Source organism: Heptranchias perlo, chromosome 37 (assembly GCF_035084215.1).
Source record: "Heptranchias perlo isolate sHepPer1 chromosome 37, sHepPer1.hap1, whole genome shotgun sequence".
In the NCBI taxonomy this organism is placed as follows: Eukaryota; Metazoa; Chordata; class Chondrichthyes; order Hexanchiformes; family Hexanchidae; genus Heptranchias; species Heptranchias perlo.
Window position 1 is genome coordinate 2,199,630 of NC_090361.1, and position 17,535 is coordinate 2,217,164.

The following is a 17,535-nucleotide window of genomic DNA, read 5'->3' on the forward strand; positions in this document are numbered from 1 at the left end:
AGACTTGGGTTTTTCAGCCTGGAAAGGAGAGGAGAGGAGATCTTATAGAGAGATACACAAGATAGTTAAGGGCATGGAGACAGTTAACCCGGAATATTATTTTAAATTCAATTGTGGGAGTTGGACAGGGAGACACAGGTTCAAACGAGTAAAAGGAATTTCTTGTTTGCAGAAAGAGTGATCAACACTTGGAGTGGACTGCCAGATAGAGCAGTAGAGGCAAAAAAACTTGAAGAAAGAATTGGATGTTGCAGTGGGGGTTGTCGGGTCATTCTAGCTGGATAAAATAAGATGGGCTGAATGGCCTTCAAGTTATTCTGTGATTTATTTTTAAATCAGTGGTGTGTGTAACATGGTCTGGAGTCCACCTGATGTTCTACGGGTCTCTGGGCCTCCAGGTACAGCTGTGGGATGAAAATATACATTTTTTTTTAAGAAACAATTAGGTGGCACAACAAGATTGCAGCCGGAGGCAACGTCAGATATCCAGCAAATCTTAGCCCTCACAGCTGCCAGACCTGGAGGGAGCTGAACTGGAGGAGAAACGGGGCAAGGCAGAGAGATTTCCTACAGCCTAATGCACGGTAACACCCTGACTGGCACTTGGCACAGGCTCACCTGAATGATTTCCTCCTTCCGTATCTGATGGAAGCTGAGCTGGCTCAGGTTTAACTGAGGTGTTAGTGGCCGTACGTCACTATCCTTGAGGTTCCTCGTTACCAATAAATTGGAGAATTCTGAAAGCCAAAACAGATCACAGGTTGTCAAGGAAACCACAAGTTTTCATTTTAAGTAAGAAACTTTTTCCTCCACCCTTTGCTGGGTCCCCGTAATCCACACATCAGCAATGTTCAGCTGGCAGGCAACAAGCTCCAGGTGTGTTCTGAAACCAGTAACTAGGAGGAGTGCAGGAGCACCCTTTCCTATTGAGATACCAAGGTGAAGGCCCACAGTGCTAGGCACAAGCAAAGTTAGAGAGAGTGAGAGAGAAGACATGGTAATCGAGAAGTACTGATTAGTTGATCACAAGCTTGGGTTTAAAACGTCTGAAGATGTCGGAAGAGAAGACTGAGACCAGGAGTTCCACTGTTTTTGGAAAGAATGAGTAGGAGACAGTCCAACGGGCCGTGACGTAAGCTGGAACAGTGTGGGGGACAGTGAAAATGCAGCTTCGGAGGGACAGAAAAGGAAAGTTCACAGGAGCAATTACAGTGGTATTGATAAAATAAAGAGGGATGGAGAGGGGGGAGAGACGGGACGGAGGGAAAGGAGGATTAAGTAAGTGAGAGGATTTAGAAGCTAGAGGTGTTGGAGGGATTTGCTAACAAGCTTTTTCTTTTATTCAGTCCAGAACTGCAAGAAAAATGATTGAGGACCTTACCCGAATATCGGAACTTTTTGGGCTTGGGCAAGTTGTTCTTGTTTACAGATACTTAAGAATTGCTGAAACAAGAAGTGTTTGATACTCGAGAGGAATCCAGGATTTTGAGAGGCAGATTTAACAATGGATGAGATGGGAAATTGCCACTTGAGGTGAGGAGATGGTGAGATGAAGAACGTCAGTATATGAAGGTCAGGAGTGAATTGGGGGGGGGGGTGGGTAGGGATTGGTAGAGTCTGGGGGTGCCCCTGAGTTAATGGAGAATTAGTCAGTAAATAGCTACAGTTACAGCACAGAGGGAGCAATGCAAAAGGAAACTACACGGTAACCAACATAGCTTTGGGAGGCCATTTGATACTATCAAAGGCTTTGGAGATGATCAAAAAGGGAAAAGAAAATGAGAGTCACTGCATCACCAATGATACAGCAACCCTGGCAGTGCCCTGGGCGAGAGGTGCCTGTCCATCCTCCCGACTGGGTCTGGTTCATGGCACACGGAGCCCATAAAATGGGCACGAGGAGAAAAAAATAAATAAAATATGAAATTTCCAAGAATCTTGCAGGGTGTGACAATGCTCTTTACCGTGAGGAAGAGGTGGGCAACACTTCTTCACCATGTAGCTCTCATTCCCCGATTTCAGCATGCAGCCCTTCAGGCTCTCGAGCAGTTCCTTCACTGTGGGGAATGATCGCTCCCAGCCCTGCAGCATATAAGCATCTGATTCCTTCCTCTCAATCTGAAACTGCTTGATGTCCTGAAAACCCCCAGAACCTTTTAATAATTCAAACTGAAAGAGAAACAGAGGAATACAGTCAGTGCTGGACAAGAAAATATACGTACAGACTAAAAAGATGTCCTTCCCCTTTTGAAAAGGAAGCTGGTATTCCCCTCCTTGGAGGTGCTATTGTCACATGAACCAACCATTCTCTGGGCAGTGGAGATTGACAAGTGACCATCTTGTAAATCATTGCTTCAAGAGCCAGGTTGATAGGCTTTCTCTGGCCTCCGAGCCCTAAGGGCCGCAGTTTGGACACCCTTGAATTACACCTTTGTAAATCACACTCAGGTATCCATTATGCTTTTTCATGAGAGCGAGCGAGGGAGCACACAAATTACTGGTTTACCAACAGCCTCTGTCAGTCCTCTACGATCTGTGTTGAACAGAGTAACTATTAACTCTTCCAGTTCACTTGTTAATGTGACTGCTTCCTTGGTAGGAAATGAAATTTTAATATGAAATTTTACAGAACTAGTGGATAACAGCAAGATAAAATGACAGAAGTGCTGAAATAAACGCAGAAGATGTTGGAACTACCCAGCGGGGTCGGTCATACGTTTGAAAGTTACGGCATGTGTGACTGGCTCCTCTGGTCCGGATCAGAACCTCGAGCCCAGCAGCAGAAATGGAGCACAATGGAGGCAGGCGCTGCACTGAAACTCCGAGGGTGGGCTGCATTGCTGGGGTTGAGATGTTATACCGAGGTGGTGTCTAACTGAATAGGTGGACATTAAAGATCCAATGGCACCGATGAAAGAACAGGCAGTTTTTCCGCTCAATGTTCCTCCCTTGATGTGGGAAAATCACCACTCGGAGTCAGACTTAAAGATTCAACATGCAGTTTATTGGACAAAGTACTTTGGGAGAAGAACTGGACACTCCGCAGTGTACGCAGCTACTCTTCTCAACCCCAAAATGGCCGCCATGCCCTTCCACACCCTTGAAATACAGACCCTCAGCAGCCACCACATCACCAGTCTCCACCAGTGTATACACCAGCCAACCAAGCCCGCACAGCAACCGCGGACCTCCAACCACACCAAAACAACGGTCATCACCCCAAGACAGCACGGCCCCCGTCCACCCAGTCTGGCTCTGCAGTCTCCACCAGCCCGCTGCGAAATGTCCCCTGCACTCCCAGACTGCAAGTCAGCCCCGGAACACACAAACTCAACACCTCAACTGTCCCCCCCACAGTCACAGAATCCACCCTGCCCAGCAGTCATACGCCACGTTCAAGCTTCGACCCAGGGCCAGTCCGGTCTGCACAAAGCGCACCCCGGTGTGGTCCCAGGGCAACGACTGCCGCCATGCACACAACAGTCACCTCACCCTTGCCCCCAACCCAACAGTCCAAATTTTACGCCAACATCCCTCACCCAACACCACCAAAGAGCGAATTAACCAGTTATTCACCACATCACTGTTTGTGGGACTGTGCTGGCACAGAACAGTTGTTGTGTTTCCCACTACACGCGAGGTAATCCATGATCTGAATCGCTTTGAAATGTTTCACTGACCTCAAAAGGTGCTAACTTTATAGGCAACATTTGTTATTAGTTTAGAGATTGACGTTTCACGTAGAACTCTTCTGGTGAAGGGTTTCCAGTTAAAATGTGAACCTGTTCTCTTTCACACACAAGAGCCACTGTTTACTTCCAGCATTTTCTGTTTTTATAGAACATGTGGACATAGGGGGAAGGCTGTACTTTTCGTGCAGACAAAGGACGTCATTGAGCACCCTGATTCTGAAACAAAATCCACACAAGTCTGTCGTGTCGTTATCTTCATCCTAATTTTATTGAGAAATAACCTACAGCTTATCAACAGGCAAGTCTTTGTTCTCTGCATAATGGGTTCCTGTCAGTCATTTCATTATAATGCGCACAAGATATATCAATTTAACTGAAATTACTGGTTTACTAATGGCCTCGTCAGTCCTCTACTATCTGTGCTGAACTCAATAACTATTAATTCTTCCTGTTCACTTGTTAATATAACATGCTAAATGAAATTTTAATGGGAAATTTTACAGAACTAGTGGAGCTCCAGTGACGCTGCTCCTGGTAAGTCGGAGGTTGCCCTCTTTATAAGGTCACGAGTGTTATACCATGCAACACACAGTATGTTATTCCGCTGCTACAGTGCAGCTGTGTGTAACCCTTAAAGGAGCCACAAGCTGGAACTGGGTCAGTTAGAAACCAACTGTTCTTAGATCCTTGGACCAAATAGAATTCACAGTGGTTTTATTGTATATTTTTAAAATAATTAACTTCTAAAGTTAATAAGATTGGTGGGAAGTTACTCTGTATTTTGCAAATCATTATCTTTCTCTTTAAAAAAAAGTGTGATACAGAAATTTGAATGTCTCTGTTATCAATAATGGGCAGAACTATGGATGAGCGAGAAAGGGAGGAGTTTTATAGGTTGAAAAAGATTCAGGAAAAGAAAAAGCAGTTGAAAGAAAAAAAGAGGGAAAAAGAACAGGAAGGTCGTAGGATATGCCATGTGGATGCACCAGCCAACGTACTTGAAGAAGAAAAGGACGAGGACCTGCTGTTTGACTAATGTGGCTGAGTGGCTCAGGTTACCTGCTATTCATTGAAGTAGCAAGCATTTTGAGCTTGACAAATATTAACACCTGTGACGTATTTGTATATTTGTTATATTTAATGTAAGATGTTTGACCTGCTTGGTGGGAAGTTACTCTGTATATTGCAAATGATTATCTTTCTCTTTTTTTAAAAAAAAGCGAGATACAGAAATTTGTATGTCTCTGTTATCTATAATGGGCAGGATTCCTACCCCAGTGTACAATGGAACAAGATGCTAATCGGGATTCCTATTTGTTTTAACACATAACACGCAGCAATACCCTAGGCATGCAAACAAAGACAAGTACAAGAACTGCAATAAGAAACAGGATGCAGAGTTGAAGTGTCGACACCAAGGCATTGTCCCATGAAAGATTCTGGCTGAGGTACAGCTGAACGGGCGCTGGCTACTCTCCTGAGCTTCCCTCAAGCGCCAGAGACTAGATAGTGACCATCAGGGGAGGGGCGCGGCTTTCTTTTTCAAATTGAGGAACTTAGAAAAAGCAAATGATGACCAAAAGCAATGATTAAAGGTTCTACCAAAACCCTCGGGGGCCCCACTGCAAAAGGTTAATGAGGCCAGCTGACAAACGATACTTTCTTTTTATGACATTCATCAGTGAGAAACCTTTGGGCTTTTAGGAGCCTTACTTCCAATCCTCAGTCTCCATTAATACCATGATTTTTAAAAGAAAAGCAACAAGCACTTCATGTAACCATTTGGAACAGACCCCAGTTGACATTAAATTTTAAAAGAAAGGCCATTTGTGATATTTGGCCCTGCTCCCATCTTCTAGTATTACTGATTAGGAAGCACTCCTCAGCCTTTCTGCCTTCAGCAGAGTGCAGCTCCATTATTACACAATGAAACCATTAAGGGAAAATTTCCTTCTTAAAGAGAATTGTAAACAATTTTACAACACCAAGTTATAGTCCAGCAATTTTATATTAAATTCACAAGCTTTCGGAGACTTCCTCCTTCCTCAGGTAAACATTTACCTGAGGAAGGAGGAAGTCTCCGAAAGCTTGTGAATTTAAAATAAAATTGCTGGACTATAACTTGGTGTTGTAAAATTGTTTACAATTGTCAACCCCAGTCCATCACCAGCATCTCCACATCATTCTTAAAGAGAGTTAGAGAGTCCTTTTTCAAAATTATTGGGATTAAGTGAACGTTGTTTTTTAACCTGCGTTTAAAAACGTTTACATTTAAAGCAGTGAGTGCTGACGATAAGGGGAAGTGATTGGGGTGGGACCACATCTCGTGTCCAATGCTGTGAATTTCTACACGTGGGGAAACGTGATTCTCTGCCCGAGAACTGCTATTGTCCATGAACGGGTTGCTGAGCGGATCCAAGCAATAACAGATCAGCTGCCCTACTGATATTACTGAGAAAAACTAGCTGGGAAGAGTTAGAGGGAGCTGAGTTGCTGACGGTGAAGACGGTAATTACTTCAGTGTTTACCCACGATATCTGTCATCTCAGCTGTGTATACAAAGCACAAACCGAGCCAGATCTCAGCAGCACTAAGTTGGCAGTCTGTGCTTACTGTCCTCCTTACACTAAGTTCTTGCACTCTCTCACCTGCCGTTGTGTGAAGGAGCCAAGCATTTCCCCAGTTGGGGCAAGAATTGTGAAGAAAAAATATCAGAGGGAACAAAGATCACTGTCCCCTTTCCACCCAATCCAGTCAGAGACAATATGCGGTGCAAATACACCTGGGAAAGAGTGTGAGGAGAAAACACCGTAAACCTTCACAGCACCACACACCGTCACACCAACACACTCCAGAGCACCACATACCGTCACCAACACACTCCAGAGCACCACATACCGTCACCAACACACTCCACAGCACCACATACCGTCACCAACACACTCCACAGCACCACATACCGTCACACCAACACACTCCACAGCACCACATACCGTCACACCAACACACTCCACAGCACCACATACCGTCACACCAACACACTCCACAGCACCACATACCGTCACACCAACACACTCCACAGCACCACATACCGTCACACCAACACACTCCACAGCACCACATACCGTCACCATCACACTCCACAGCACCACATACCGTCACCAACACACTCCAGAGCACCACATACCGTCACCAACACACTCCACAGCACCACATACCGTCACCATCACACTCCAGAGCACCACATACCGTCACCAACACACTCCACAGCACCACATACCGTCACCAACACACACCGTCACCATCACACTCCAGAGCACCACACACCGTCACACCAACACACTCCACAGCACCACATACCGTCACCAACACACACCGTCACCATCACACTCCACAGCACCACATACCGTCACCAACACACTCCACAGCACCACATACCGTCACCAACACACACCGTCACCATCACACTCCAGAGCACCACATACCGTCACCAACACACTCCACAGCACCACATACCGTCACCATCACACTCCAGAGCACCACATACCGTCACCAACACACTCCACAGCACCACATACCGTCACCAACACACACCGTCACCATCACACTCCAGAGCACCACACACCGTCACACCAACACACTCCACAGCACCACATACCGTCACCAACACACACCGTCACCATCACACTCCACAGCACCACATACCGTCACCATCACACTCCACAGCACCACATACCGTCACCAACACACACCGTCACCATCACACTCCACAGCACCACATACCGTCACCATCACACTCCACAGCACCACATACCGTCACCATCACACTCCACAGCACCACATACCGTCACCAACACACTCCACAGCACCACATACCGTCACCAACACACTCCACAGCACCACATACCGTCACCATCACACTCCACAGCACCACATACCGTCACCATCACACTCCACAGCACCACATACCGTCACCAACACACTCCACAGCACCACATACCGTCACACCAACACACTCCAGAGCACCACATACCGTCACCAACACACTCCAGAGCACCACATACCGTCACACCAACACACTCCAGAGCACCACATACCGTCACCAACACACTCCACAGCACCACATACCGTCACCAACACACTCCAGAGCACCACATACCGTCACCAACACACTCCAGAGCACCACATACCGTCACCAACACACTCCACAGCACCACACACCGTCACCATCACACTCCCTGCCCATACTCTTCACAGCACCACATACCGTCACCAACACACTCCACAGCACCACATACCGTCACACCAACTCCCCTAAGTAGTGCGCTAGGTTCCGATTGATGAGTACGCTGTCCAGAACTGCATACATACCTCAGGCTTCTCCTTACTCACAACAGTCATGATAATCTTATTGAAGTCTAAAGCACTCCATCGCAACACGTACAGCCCCTCCTTGTTCTCCTCTCGCCGGAGCTTGTTGGTGACGTAGTGTGGTCTGTAGAAACAGGAAGGAAAAGGATGAAGGTCCGCTCTCTCCCTACTGTTAATCCTTTAGTCCTCGGGTGCTACAAGCAATAAAAGGATTGGCATTTTGTAGAAAGAGCTCAAACTGAGTTCCTCCTCAGTGGATAAATGGACCTCCTGGTGTTTGTCACTTAGCCACACAGAGATCCTGATGTGCGGTGAATTACAAGTCACTATAATTGGCTGAACTGACAGGGGCAGGGGTGGGTGGGATAGGCGAAATTCGGCTTTGTTCCGCTATCAAGTGACCACTCATGGAAAGTGCCTGCGTGTCAATGTTGGGGGGAGGGGGGCGGTGGGGGGGGTGAGAAACAGTGTTAGGCTCGGCTGTGATACTCTCCAGAGTCGAAAAGCCTGCTGACACCAACCACCAACTCACCAGGCTCACACGTGAGGAGTGGACATTTGGCGAGGCCAATTGGCGTCTGTGGAACTGCACCGTGCCGTGCCGCGGTGCACCGTGCTATACCATACCATCACGGATCAAGGCCTTCATGGGAGGAGGGGAGGAAAAACTGGGAAAAAAAGCAATTGAAGATAAAGATAGAGGTCCACCAGCAGCGTTTGCAGCTCTGCAGACGTGGGTGCACAAAACTTTACTTTTCTTTCTGCGGATTAATTTTAGTTCATTTTTCTGATTTTTTTTTATGTTGGAGATAGGGAGTGGAATGTTTTTTCTCTCTCTGTCTACACTAACTTTTGTACCCACTGCTGATGGACATTTGTTTTTCCCACTCCATGAATCTTGACTGGGAGACAGACAGAAACTGAAGACATTTGGAAAGATTTAACGGTGAGTCTCCTGGTAGCTGGGATGTGAGAACCACTGGTCGGAGCCGGTCTTGCATTTTTCAGGGTGTAGTATCGGAGTGGGTTATATATAAGGATGGGGAGAAAATGAAATACAAGGCAGAACAGAGTGAGCCGAATGTTGTGTGAAGTGGGTGCTGGATGGAGAGAGCTGCTGATTTGGACCGGGTGTGACTGGGTGATGCAGCAGGTCAGAAACATACTTCACACTTCTGGGTTCAGTCGAGTCCAGATGGATGGGATGAAAGTCACCTCCCTCTTGATTGTAAGGGCCCCAAGTGAAATGAGTTTGGGAAGTCTCAATCCAGTTCTTAACAGGCATGGACCCAGACTGGTTCTGTAACTGGACTCAACCCAGAGGTCGGGAGTTCAAATCCCACCATGGCAAGTTGTGAAATTCAATGCAATGAATCTGGTGATTTGTGGGTGGGCACCAGAACAAAAATGACTGTGAAAGCTTCTGGATTGTCATCTTAATCCAACTGGCTTATTACTAATATTCTTCAGGGAAGGGAAACTCTCATTCCTACCCATGGCCCACATGTGACTCAAGTCTCACACTACATGGTTGAATCAATGCCCTGAGGACAACTAGGGAGGGCCAATAAATGCTGCCTTGCCAGCGCTGTCCACATCCTAAAATACATTAAAAGAGGCCACAAGATCGCCAATGTGAGAAATGTATAACTGTTACACTGGTGCAGCAGGGGATGCTCTTCTGTGGTTAAGACCAAGATACATTTTTGGGACAGTGTGGAGGGAGCTTTACTCTGTATCTAACCCGTGCTGTACCTGCCCTGGGAGTGAAGGATGGGACAGTGTCGAGGGAGCTTTACTCTGTATCTAACCCGTGCTGTACCTGCCCTGGGAGTGTTTGATGGGACAGTGTCGAGGGAGCTTTACTCTGCATTTAACCATTAATTCTCTGGCCTGACAGTGCTTGATGCTAATGTTGCCTGAAATGGGAAGTTTGATTTCCGAGCACGAACATCCCTCACCTCGGTGAACACACAAACATAAAACACCCCATCAGGACCATCAGCCGCACCGACACTTACTGCATTGGCCCATGGATGCCATTGGTGATACTGAGCACAACCCGTGGAGAAGCCACCTCGTGGCAGAGATAGTGGTGCGAGTCGGTCGTCAGGCGAGAGTACCCATCGATCAGCGACGTGAAGGACAGTGCCCCTTTGTGTGAGGGCAGTACCAAGTCCTACAGGTATCAAGAGGAAACAGATTAGTTTTAGGCGCAGAGTGTTTGAAATCTGGACGACAGGTGAATTGTGTAAATGCCTCAATTACAAGTTTCCAAACTGCGGCCCATGGGGACATCACTTTCCTGCCCTTCTGAGGCCAGCCTATGAGCACAGCATCTTGGGAATTCTCTACTCCATGTCTGTTTTTTTGTATCTGTTGATTCAGCAGCTCATTATTTCTGTTTGCTAATATAAAATACTTTCTGCAATGATAGCACTGCTACCTTGGTGTAGCTAACACTGACTGAGGCAAGTTGGGACACAGGATCCCAGAGGTTCCCAGGACCATATCAGCATTGATGTGGAGATGCCGGTGATGGACTGGGGTTAACAATTGTAAACAATTTTACAACACCAAGTTATAGTCCAACGATTTTATTTTTAATCCCACAAGCTTTCGGGGGCTTTCCCCTTCCTCAGGCAGTGTGAAAGTTCCACACCGCCTGAGGAAGGGGAAAGCCCCCGAAAGCTTGTGGGATTAAAAATAAAATCGTTGGACTATAACTTGGTGTTGTAAAATTGTTTACATATCAGCATTAGCAGGGGGTCCTTTGGAACATGTTAATATTGATAATAGGTCTCAGTTATCTTGAAAACTACTGCTTCAGACTCAAACATGGTTGATGATATATTCGAATGGTCCAAGTTGGGATTTTGAAAATAGCAATCCATTTAGAATCACATCTAATTCTCAAAGGACAAAGTGGAGAAATGGTTGGTGCAGTAATGTAATTTGGCCCTAGGTGTCCCTAGTGTACTCAATAAACAAGAACCCCACCAACTGTGCCAGTGACATCTAGTGGTGGAACAGCCATACTGCAACAACAACTTGCATTTATATAGCGCCTTTAATGTAGTAAAACATCCCAAGGCACTTCACAAGAGCGTTATCAGACAAAATTTGACACCGAACCACAAAGAGATATTAGGGCAGGTGACCAAAAGCTTCGGCACAGGTGGGTTTTAAGGAGCAACTTAAAGGAGGAGAGAGAGGTGGAGAGGTTTAGGGAGGGAATTCCAGTGCTTAAGGCCTAGGCAGCTGAAGGCACGGCCACCAATGGAGGAGTGATAAAAATCGGGGCTGTGCAAGAGGCAAGAATTGGAGACACACAATCACCAAACGTGATTTTATTTTTACTTTTTTTTTTCTAACCTCACCCTTTAAAGCACTGACTCGAACTGGGGTAGGACTTCCTGGGCACCAGCAGCACTTCTGCACGTCCCCGATATAACCATGCTGCATGTGAGTGCGAGCGCCAGCAAGCTATTGCCTGAAGGAGCCGTCAAGCCTCACCTTGTTCTCACTTGGTTTCCCTGCATGTGGGTTTCCCAGCAAGAGTCACTGGATAGTGATCAGAGACAGGAACCTCGGCTTCGCCTGAGCTCTCAGGTTAATTAGAGCACCTCTACCCCCTCCCCCACAACCCCTGTTGAGATCGACTAACTCAGCAGGAGAGTTGGACGTCGAACCTCGAACCTTTATCTCGGTCTTTATTTGCTACATGCATTCCACAGATTTAATTTTTTTTCCCCTATTTCCTGAACTCATTTAATAAACAGCTAGAAGCTGTAAAGAGAAGACTGTAGGCTTAACATTGTGGAATTACACAGAATGTACAGCACAGAAACAGGCCATTTGGCCCAACGGGTCCATGCCAGTGTTTGTGCGCCACAGAAGCTTCCTCCCACCTGACTCATTAGCCCTATCAGCATATCCTTCTATTCCTTTCTCCCTCATGTACTTACCTAGCTGCCCCTTAAATGCATCTATGCTATTCACCTCAACTACTCCACGTGGTAGCAAGTTCCACATTCTAATCACTCTCTGGGTAAAGAAGTTTCTCCTGAATGCCCGATTGGATTTATTAGTGACTATCCTATAATTATGGCCCCTAGTTTTGGATTCCCCACATGTGGAAACATTTTCTCTGCATCTACCCTATCAAACCCACTTCATATTTTTGAGTCACCCTTCGGCCTTCTCTTTTTTTTAAAAGAGAGAAGAGCCTTAGTGTTCAGCCTTTCCTGATAGTTATACCCTCTCAAAGATGAGATCAAATGGACTGAGGGACCTTTTCATCAGAAGTGATCTTGTGAGACAAGGAAAGCAGCTGGAACAGCAAGAGAAAGTCTCAAAGTCACAAAAAAATTGTGACAGTCTTGTACTTGCAGTCCTAAAAAGGGTTAAAATTCAGCCATGAGTGAAATGCAGCAAACATTCTGTTGGCTGGCTTCCGCCTCCCACATTCCGTATGTGACTTAGTTAAATGGAACTTGCATTCCCCTGATGTAGGTTTCTGCAAGTACTTGCCTGCAGCACATCCAATCACTGACAACTGCTCCAGTTTGTAAAACAGCAAACCACACAGGGCTTAGCTCTGCAGCTGAATCACTACTTCAAAATTTATTGAGCATGGATTCAGAGCTCTCACTCCGGAACAATATCAAAGAGAAAGTTGATCACTGGAGATGATTTCAGTAACAGCACTTTCACTCCAGGATAAATTCAAGTCTTTCATACAGAGAGAAAAAAAGAAACACTTTTTTTTTTAAAAAAAAGATTCTCTTTCGTCCAGCTCCCAAACCACAAGGGGAGGGAACCTCACTCCTCATCTTCCACCCATGGCTCTCTCTAACTAATCTCCACGAGTTGAATGACAGCAGCCAGAGTGTTTTGCTCTCCCTCACAGTCCCTCCTCGCTGGGAAAGCATGGAAGCTCTCCCTGGTGATGTGTCGGAGACTAAGCATTAGGTAATTGCAGGCTACCACCAATGTCCTGTTATTCCACAGCAAGTGTATCAGTACATCATTGCCTCACTACTCAGGCAGCATGGTTTAAGAACGGTATTTGGGTATAGCTCACGTTAAGGGTACAGTTGGATTCTATTCTAAAGGTTTAGCCAACCTCCTTTGTCACAATCTTTCCTGCCTTTCTCTTGTTTTACCTAATTTGGTCATTCCCCCTCTGAACTTTCCTCTCTCATTCCTTCTTAGCATCAAATATAATGCCCCACACACTTTTCTCCACCGTGTCCTCACCCACAGGTCCTGGACAAGTTAGATCTTGTCAACAAGTGACAGAAATAAACATTACTCACCCAGCTCCTCTGACGGCTTAGGAGGTTTAACGAGTGAGCCAGGCAGACCGGCAAGGTCCCAGATTTGATTCTTGGCCCACGTATTGTGAACTAACCTCAGCTGCAGCAGCTGTTCGCAAAGTAGTTGAGGGGCTCTAGTTGGGAGGTCCTCGGATAGGGAGAGAAAAACGGCCAGGGTTCCCATATCTGATTGCAATCCAGTGATGCCTGCCAGAAGCGTGTGAGGTGCGAGGGCAGGACTGGGCTCAGCTGTGGTGCCCAGTGGATCTCACAGCCCATCAACACTCGCACATGGTCAGTACTGATTCGGACCAGGAATCAGAGGGTGACCAGCACTCACGAAAATGTACACCAGCAAGGAGAAGAGGGAAGAAAAGGGGAAGGGAGAAAATTGGCAGATGAACAGATTACTCACCAGGCACTTGTTATCCTGTCGGTGGACACTGACCCTGCAGTCTGAGATGACGATGTGTGTAATCTCCTTGAAATCACAGAAATATATCCATGGCTTCTCAGTGAACTCCATCCCTTCGTTTGATTTATTATTGCCATGGTCTCCAGGTTTTCCCCTCCACCCAGTCTTTTTGGTGGGTGTCGGCTATTTTTTAAAAAAAAGACACATCTATTAATGCACAACACTTGCATTGTACGTACACGTTCTTGTCTGCACTTGGACTAATATCAATATATATGTCTTACATCGATTATGCATCTGTCACATTTCGCAGTGTCACACTTAGTTACAAATAGAAAATAATCCTTCAAACAAAAAGATGCATTTAAGGGGAAGCTAGATAAGAACATGAGCAAGAAAGGAATAGGTTATGTTGATCGGGTTAGATGAAGTAATGTGGGAGGAGGCTTGTGTAGAGCACAAGCACCAGCACAGACCAGTTGGGCTGGATGTCCTGTTTCTGCACTGTAAATTCAAAGTAATTCTATGAAAGAGACACTGAGCTAAAGCCTGAAATTTACAAGCAGTGACAATTACCTGGTCCTTCCGGTTTAAACCACTTTCCCACAGGTAATGCTTGGGGAGTGCCCTTAAAGGGACAGCCCAGGTTAGCAATTAAAACATTCGACCCCAAGTTACTAATGGGCTACAACACAGTGATCTGCTGGTATTAAAGAGCCATTACTTAGAGCTTTCGTATGTAACAGTGTGTGGCACAGAAACATTCGTCTGAAAACAGCCCGTGTTCAAGTTGTATATTTCAGAGAAATTAATAAAATGCCCAGGTAGTTCCCGAGAAGGCTCGTTGAGTCAGTGAATCACCCAGGAAGGCACCGAGCTATATGGATAAGGTAGGCTCACGCAAAAGGGCAGAAGGTACAGAAAGGCATCCAGTGCCTATGGAACTGTACCCCAGTCTCTGTCATCAGTGGGGGAGAAAGATCAGAGGAAGGTAAAAGAAAGAGAAAGAATATCCAAGTACTGCTTCTCAGCGGGGAAGAGAAAATCAGAGGGAACATCAGTCCAAGCAATTCTCATACATTCCCCAGCTGCCTGCTGTACAAAGGCACGAGGGGAAGCTTAGACACAGGTCACCATGAGCACATGAGGTGGGAAAACCTAGCAAGGTCAATAGGGAAATCACTTAAAAAGAGGAAGTGCTGCTCAAATAAAAAGAAAAAGCCCTCCACATTCCAGCAAAGGTACACCAGAGTCTCAGTGCCACCCTAAGTCCCCGTGAGGTACAGGAGGAGATCTCAGGACTGCACAAGGCCATCAGATTTCCGTCTGTCTGGAGCTGGGCACAGCACGCACCACAGGAATTGTGTATTCTTTTACTTATTCGCAAGCTATTTCTGTTGCTGTATTTAATATTTTTGGCAATGATAGCGCTGACACTGTCAGGACTGGGGGTCCCCGGCAGTTATGTTATTATTTAGAGGGGATCCCCAGGAGTGTGTCAATATTTGCTGGGGATCCCCGGGAAAGTGTCAATATTTGCAGGGGATCCCCGGGAAAGTGTCAATATTTGCAGGGGATCCCCGGGAGTGTCAATATTTGCGGGGGATCCCCGGGAGTGTCAACAGTTGCGGGGGATCCCCGGGAGTGTCAACAATTGCGGGGAATCCCCAGGAGTGTGTCAATATTGGCGGGGGATCCCCGGGAGTGTGTCAATATTGGCGGGGGATCCCCGGGAGTGTCAACAGTTGCAGGGGATCCCCGGGAGTGTCAACAGTTGCGGGGAATCCCCGGGAGTGTGTCAATATTTGCGGGGGATCCCCGGGGGTGTGTCAATATTTGCAGGGGATCCCCGGGAGTGTCAACAGTTGCGGGGGATCCCCGGGAGTGTCAACAGTTGCAGGGGATCCCCGGGAGTGTCAACAGTTGCGGGGGATCCCCGGGAGTGTCAACAGTTGCGGGGGATTCCCGGGAGTGTGTCAATATTTGCGGGGGATCCCCGGGAGTGTGTCAATATTTGCGGGGGATCCCCGGGAGTGTGTCAATATTTGCAGGTGGCCCCACTGAAACCAAGGTTTGAAAACAACAGGCTCATTGAGAAAGAGAAAAGCAAAAAAAAATCCCACTTTTATCCCGAATCCAGTGACCCTTGTTGGAAAGCAAGACACGTGGGCAGGACCAAGATCAAAATCACTTATGATGCCCCCAGAGAGAGGGAAAATGAGAACAATTAAAAACACAAGGAAGTTTATTTGAAAGAGCAGACATAGAAACACAGACATAAAGACTTAGCTTTGCTCTTGGTATTTCGTAAGTTATGAGTAATTCTTTATTAATGTACGACTCTGCACTCTGCGTGCCCCGATCCCCAAACCCGCATCACCCTGAATGCTGGGCGCTCACCTCCTTCTTCATTACTCTCCACTGAATGCCCTCCGTCCCAGTCACCAGCACTTCGTATTCTTGCGTAGCCTGTGTGGGGGAGATGAGGTCCTCCGCGGTCTTCACATAATGCCGATTGTTTATGTAAGGGGTCCTGCTGCTTTCGGGCAGCACCTCCAAATATGGAACCCGGAAGATCTCGCCTCCAAAGTTGGTGCAAAGGTTCTCCAAGGTGGACAGGTATTTGAATATGATGTCATGCTGGATCACCCTCCCAGAGCTAACCACGGGCAACTGGAAGCTCCTCACAAACTTTCGAAAGCCACGTTTTAGGCGGATCTTCGTCAGGATGTTGCTCCTCTCTATTTTTGCACGGAATGTCTTTGGGATGCACCCCTTAAAGCTAATCGAAGAGCAGAGAGAGGAAGCTGATTAGTGACAACATCTTAAGATACTCTGAAGTGATGACAGAGCAAGCGAGTAAAGGTGGCTCCCAGGGGCTTGTCTTTCAGTTTAAACCTCCAATGAAGGATCTCCACTCATAATCTGTCTTTTCAGATTGTGTCGGACCTGCTGTGCATTTTGGAATTTTCGGTTCTTTCCACTCTCCAAAATGACAACTTCACCCCTCTCCACCCGCCTCGCCCCTCTCATGGCTGTGATGATCACTACAGTCGAATAGTTCATACATTCAGACACACATAAGCATGCCCGCTCACGCACCTTACTTCCTTGGCCACATCCCTGAGCGAGCGACTGCTCTGGACTGCGATATACGAAAGGTGCAGGACGGCCATTCCCAGGCTCTCGTTTTGGAAGAGGTGCACATCCTGCTCGTTCTGCGGCTCTCGGAGCGGCGCGATGCCATTAATGAAATCATGTTTACCCTGAAAACATGTAGAAACATCACTGGTCAGATGCAATAGCCACACCGACAGAAAGATTTCGAAGAGAGAGAGACTACCTGTTATTAAAAGCACCATAATCGCCTCTCTCAAAGGTCCAAAGTGCTTCGCGTATGAGGGGTTACTCTGAAGCGCAGTGACTGTTGTTTCATAGGCAGCAGCCAGTTTGCACACAGTAAGATCCCACAATAGCAATTGGATGAATGACCAGTTGAATCTATTTTGGTTATTTTGGTTGAGAGGGTAATTTTGGTCCAACATCCAGCAGAACTCGCTGCCTTTCTTCAAACAGCGCTGCACCACAGCAACAGACAGACGGGGATCTCAGTTTAATGTTGCCATCAAAAGAAAAGGGCAAGGAATCGGGATTAAATGGGCAAAGAGCTTCCATGACTAATAAAATGGCGAAGCAGAGTCAATGGGCCAAATAGGCTGCTCCTGTACTCATGGTG

At 46.7% G+C, this 17,535-nt stretch overlaps 1 protein-coding gene across 1 annotated transcript in view; it reads right to left on the bottom strand.

The window, feature by feature from the left end:
• Positions 1-17,535, bottom strand: part of tyk2 (tyrosine kinase 2) — a 97,040-nt gene that overhangs the window by 28,439 nt on the left and 51,066 nt on the right. The window contains exons 5-11 of the mRNA XM_067972956.1: positions 16,902-17,065; positions 16,200-16,581; positions 13,800-13,982; positions 10,085-10,242; positions 8,064-8,187; positions 1,965-2,169; positions 619-737 (exon numbers count right to left, since the gene is read on the bottom strand). Coding sequence (XP_067829057.1) covers positions 619-737; positions 1,965-2,169; positions 8,064-8,187; positions 10,085-10,242; positions 13,800-13,982; positions 16,200-16,581; positions 16,902-17,065 — 1,335 coding nt within the window. The remainder of the gene's footprint in view (positions 1-618; positions 738-1,964; positions 2,170-8,063; positions 8,188-10,084; positions 10,243-13,799; positions 13,983-16,199; positions 16,582-16,901; positions 17,066-17,535) is intronic.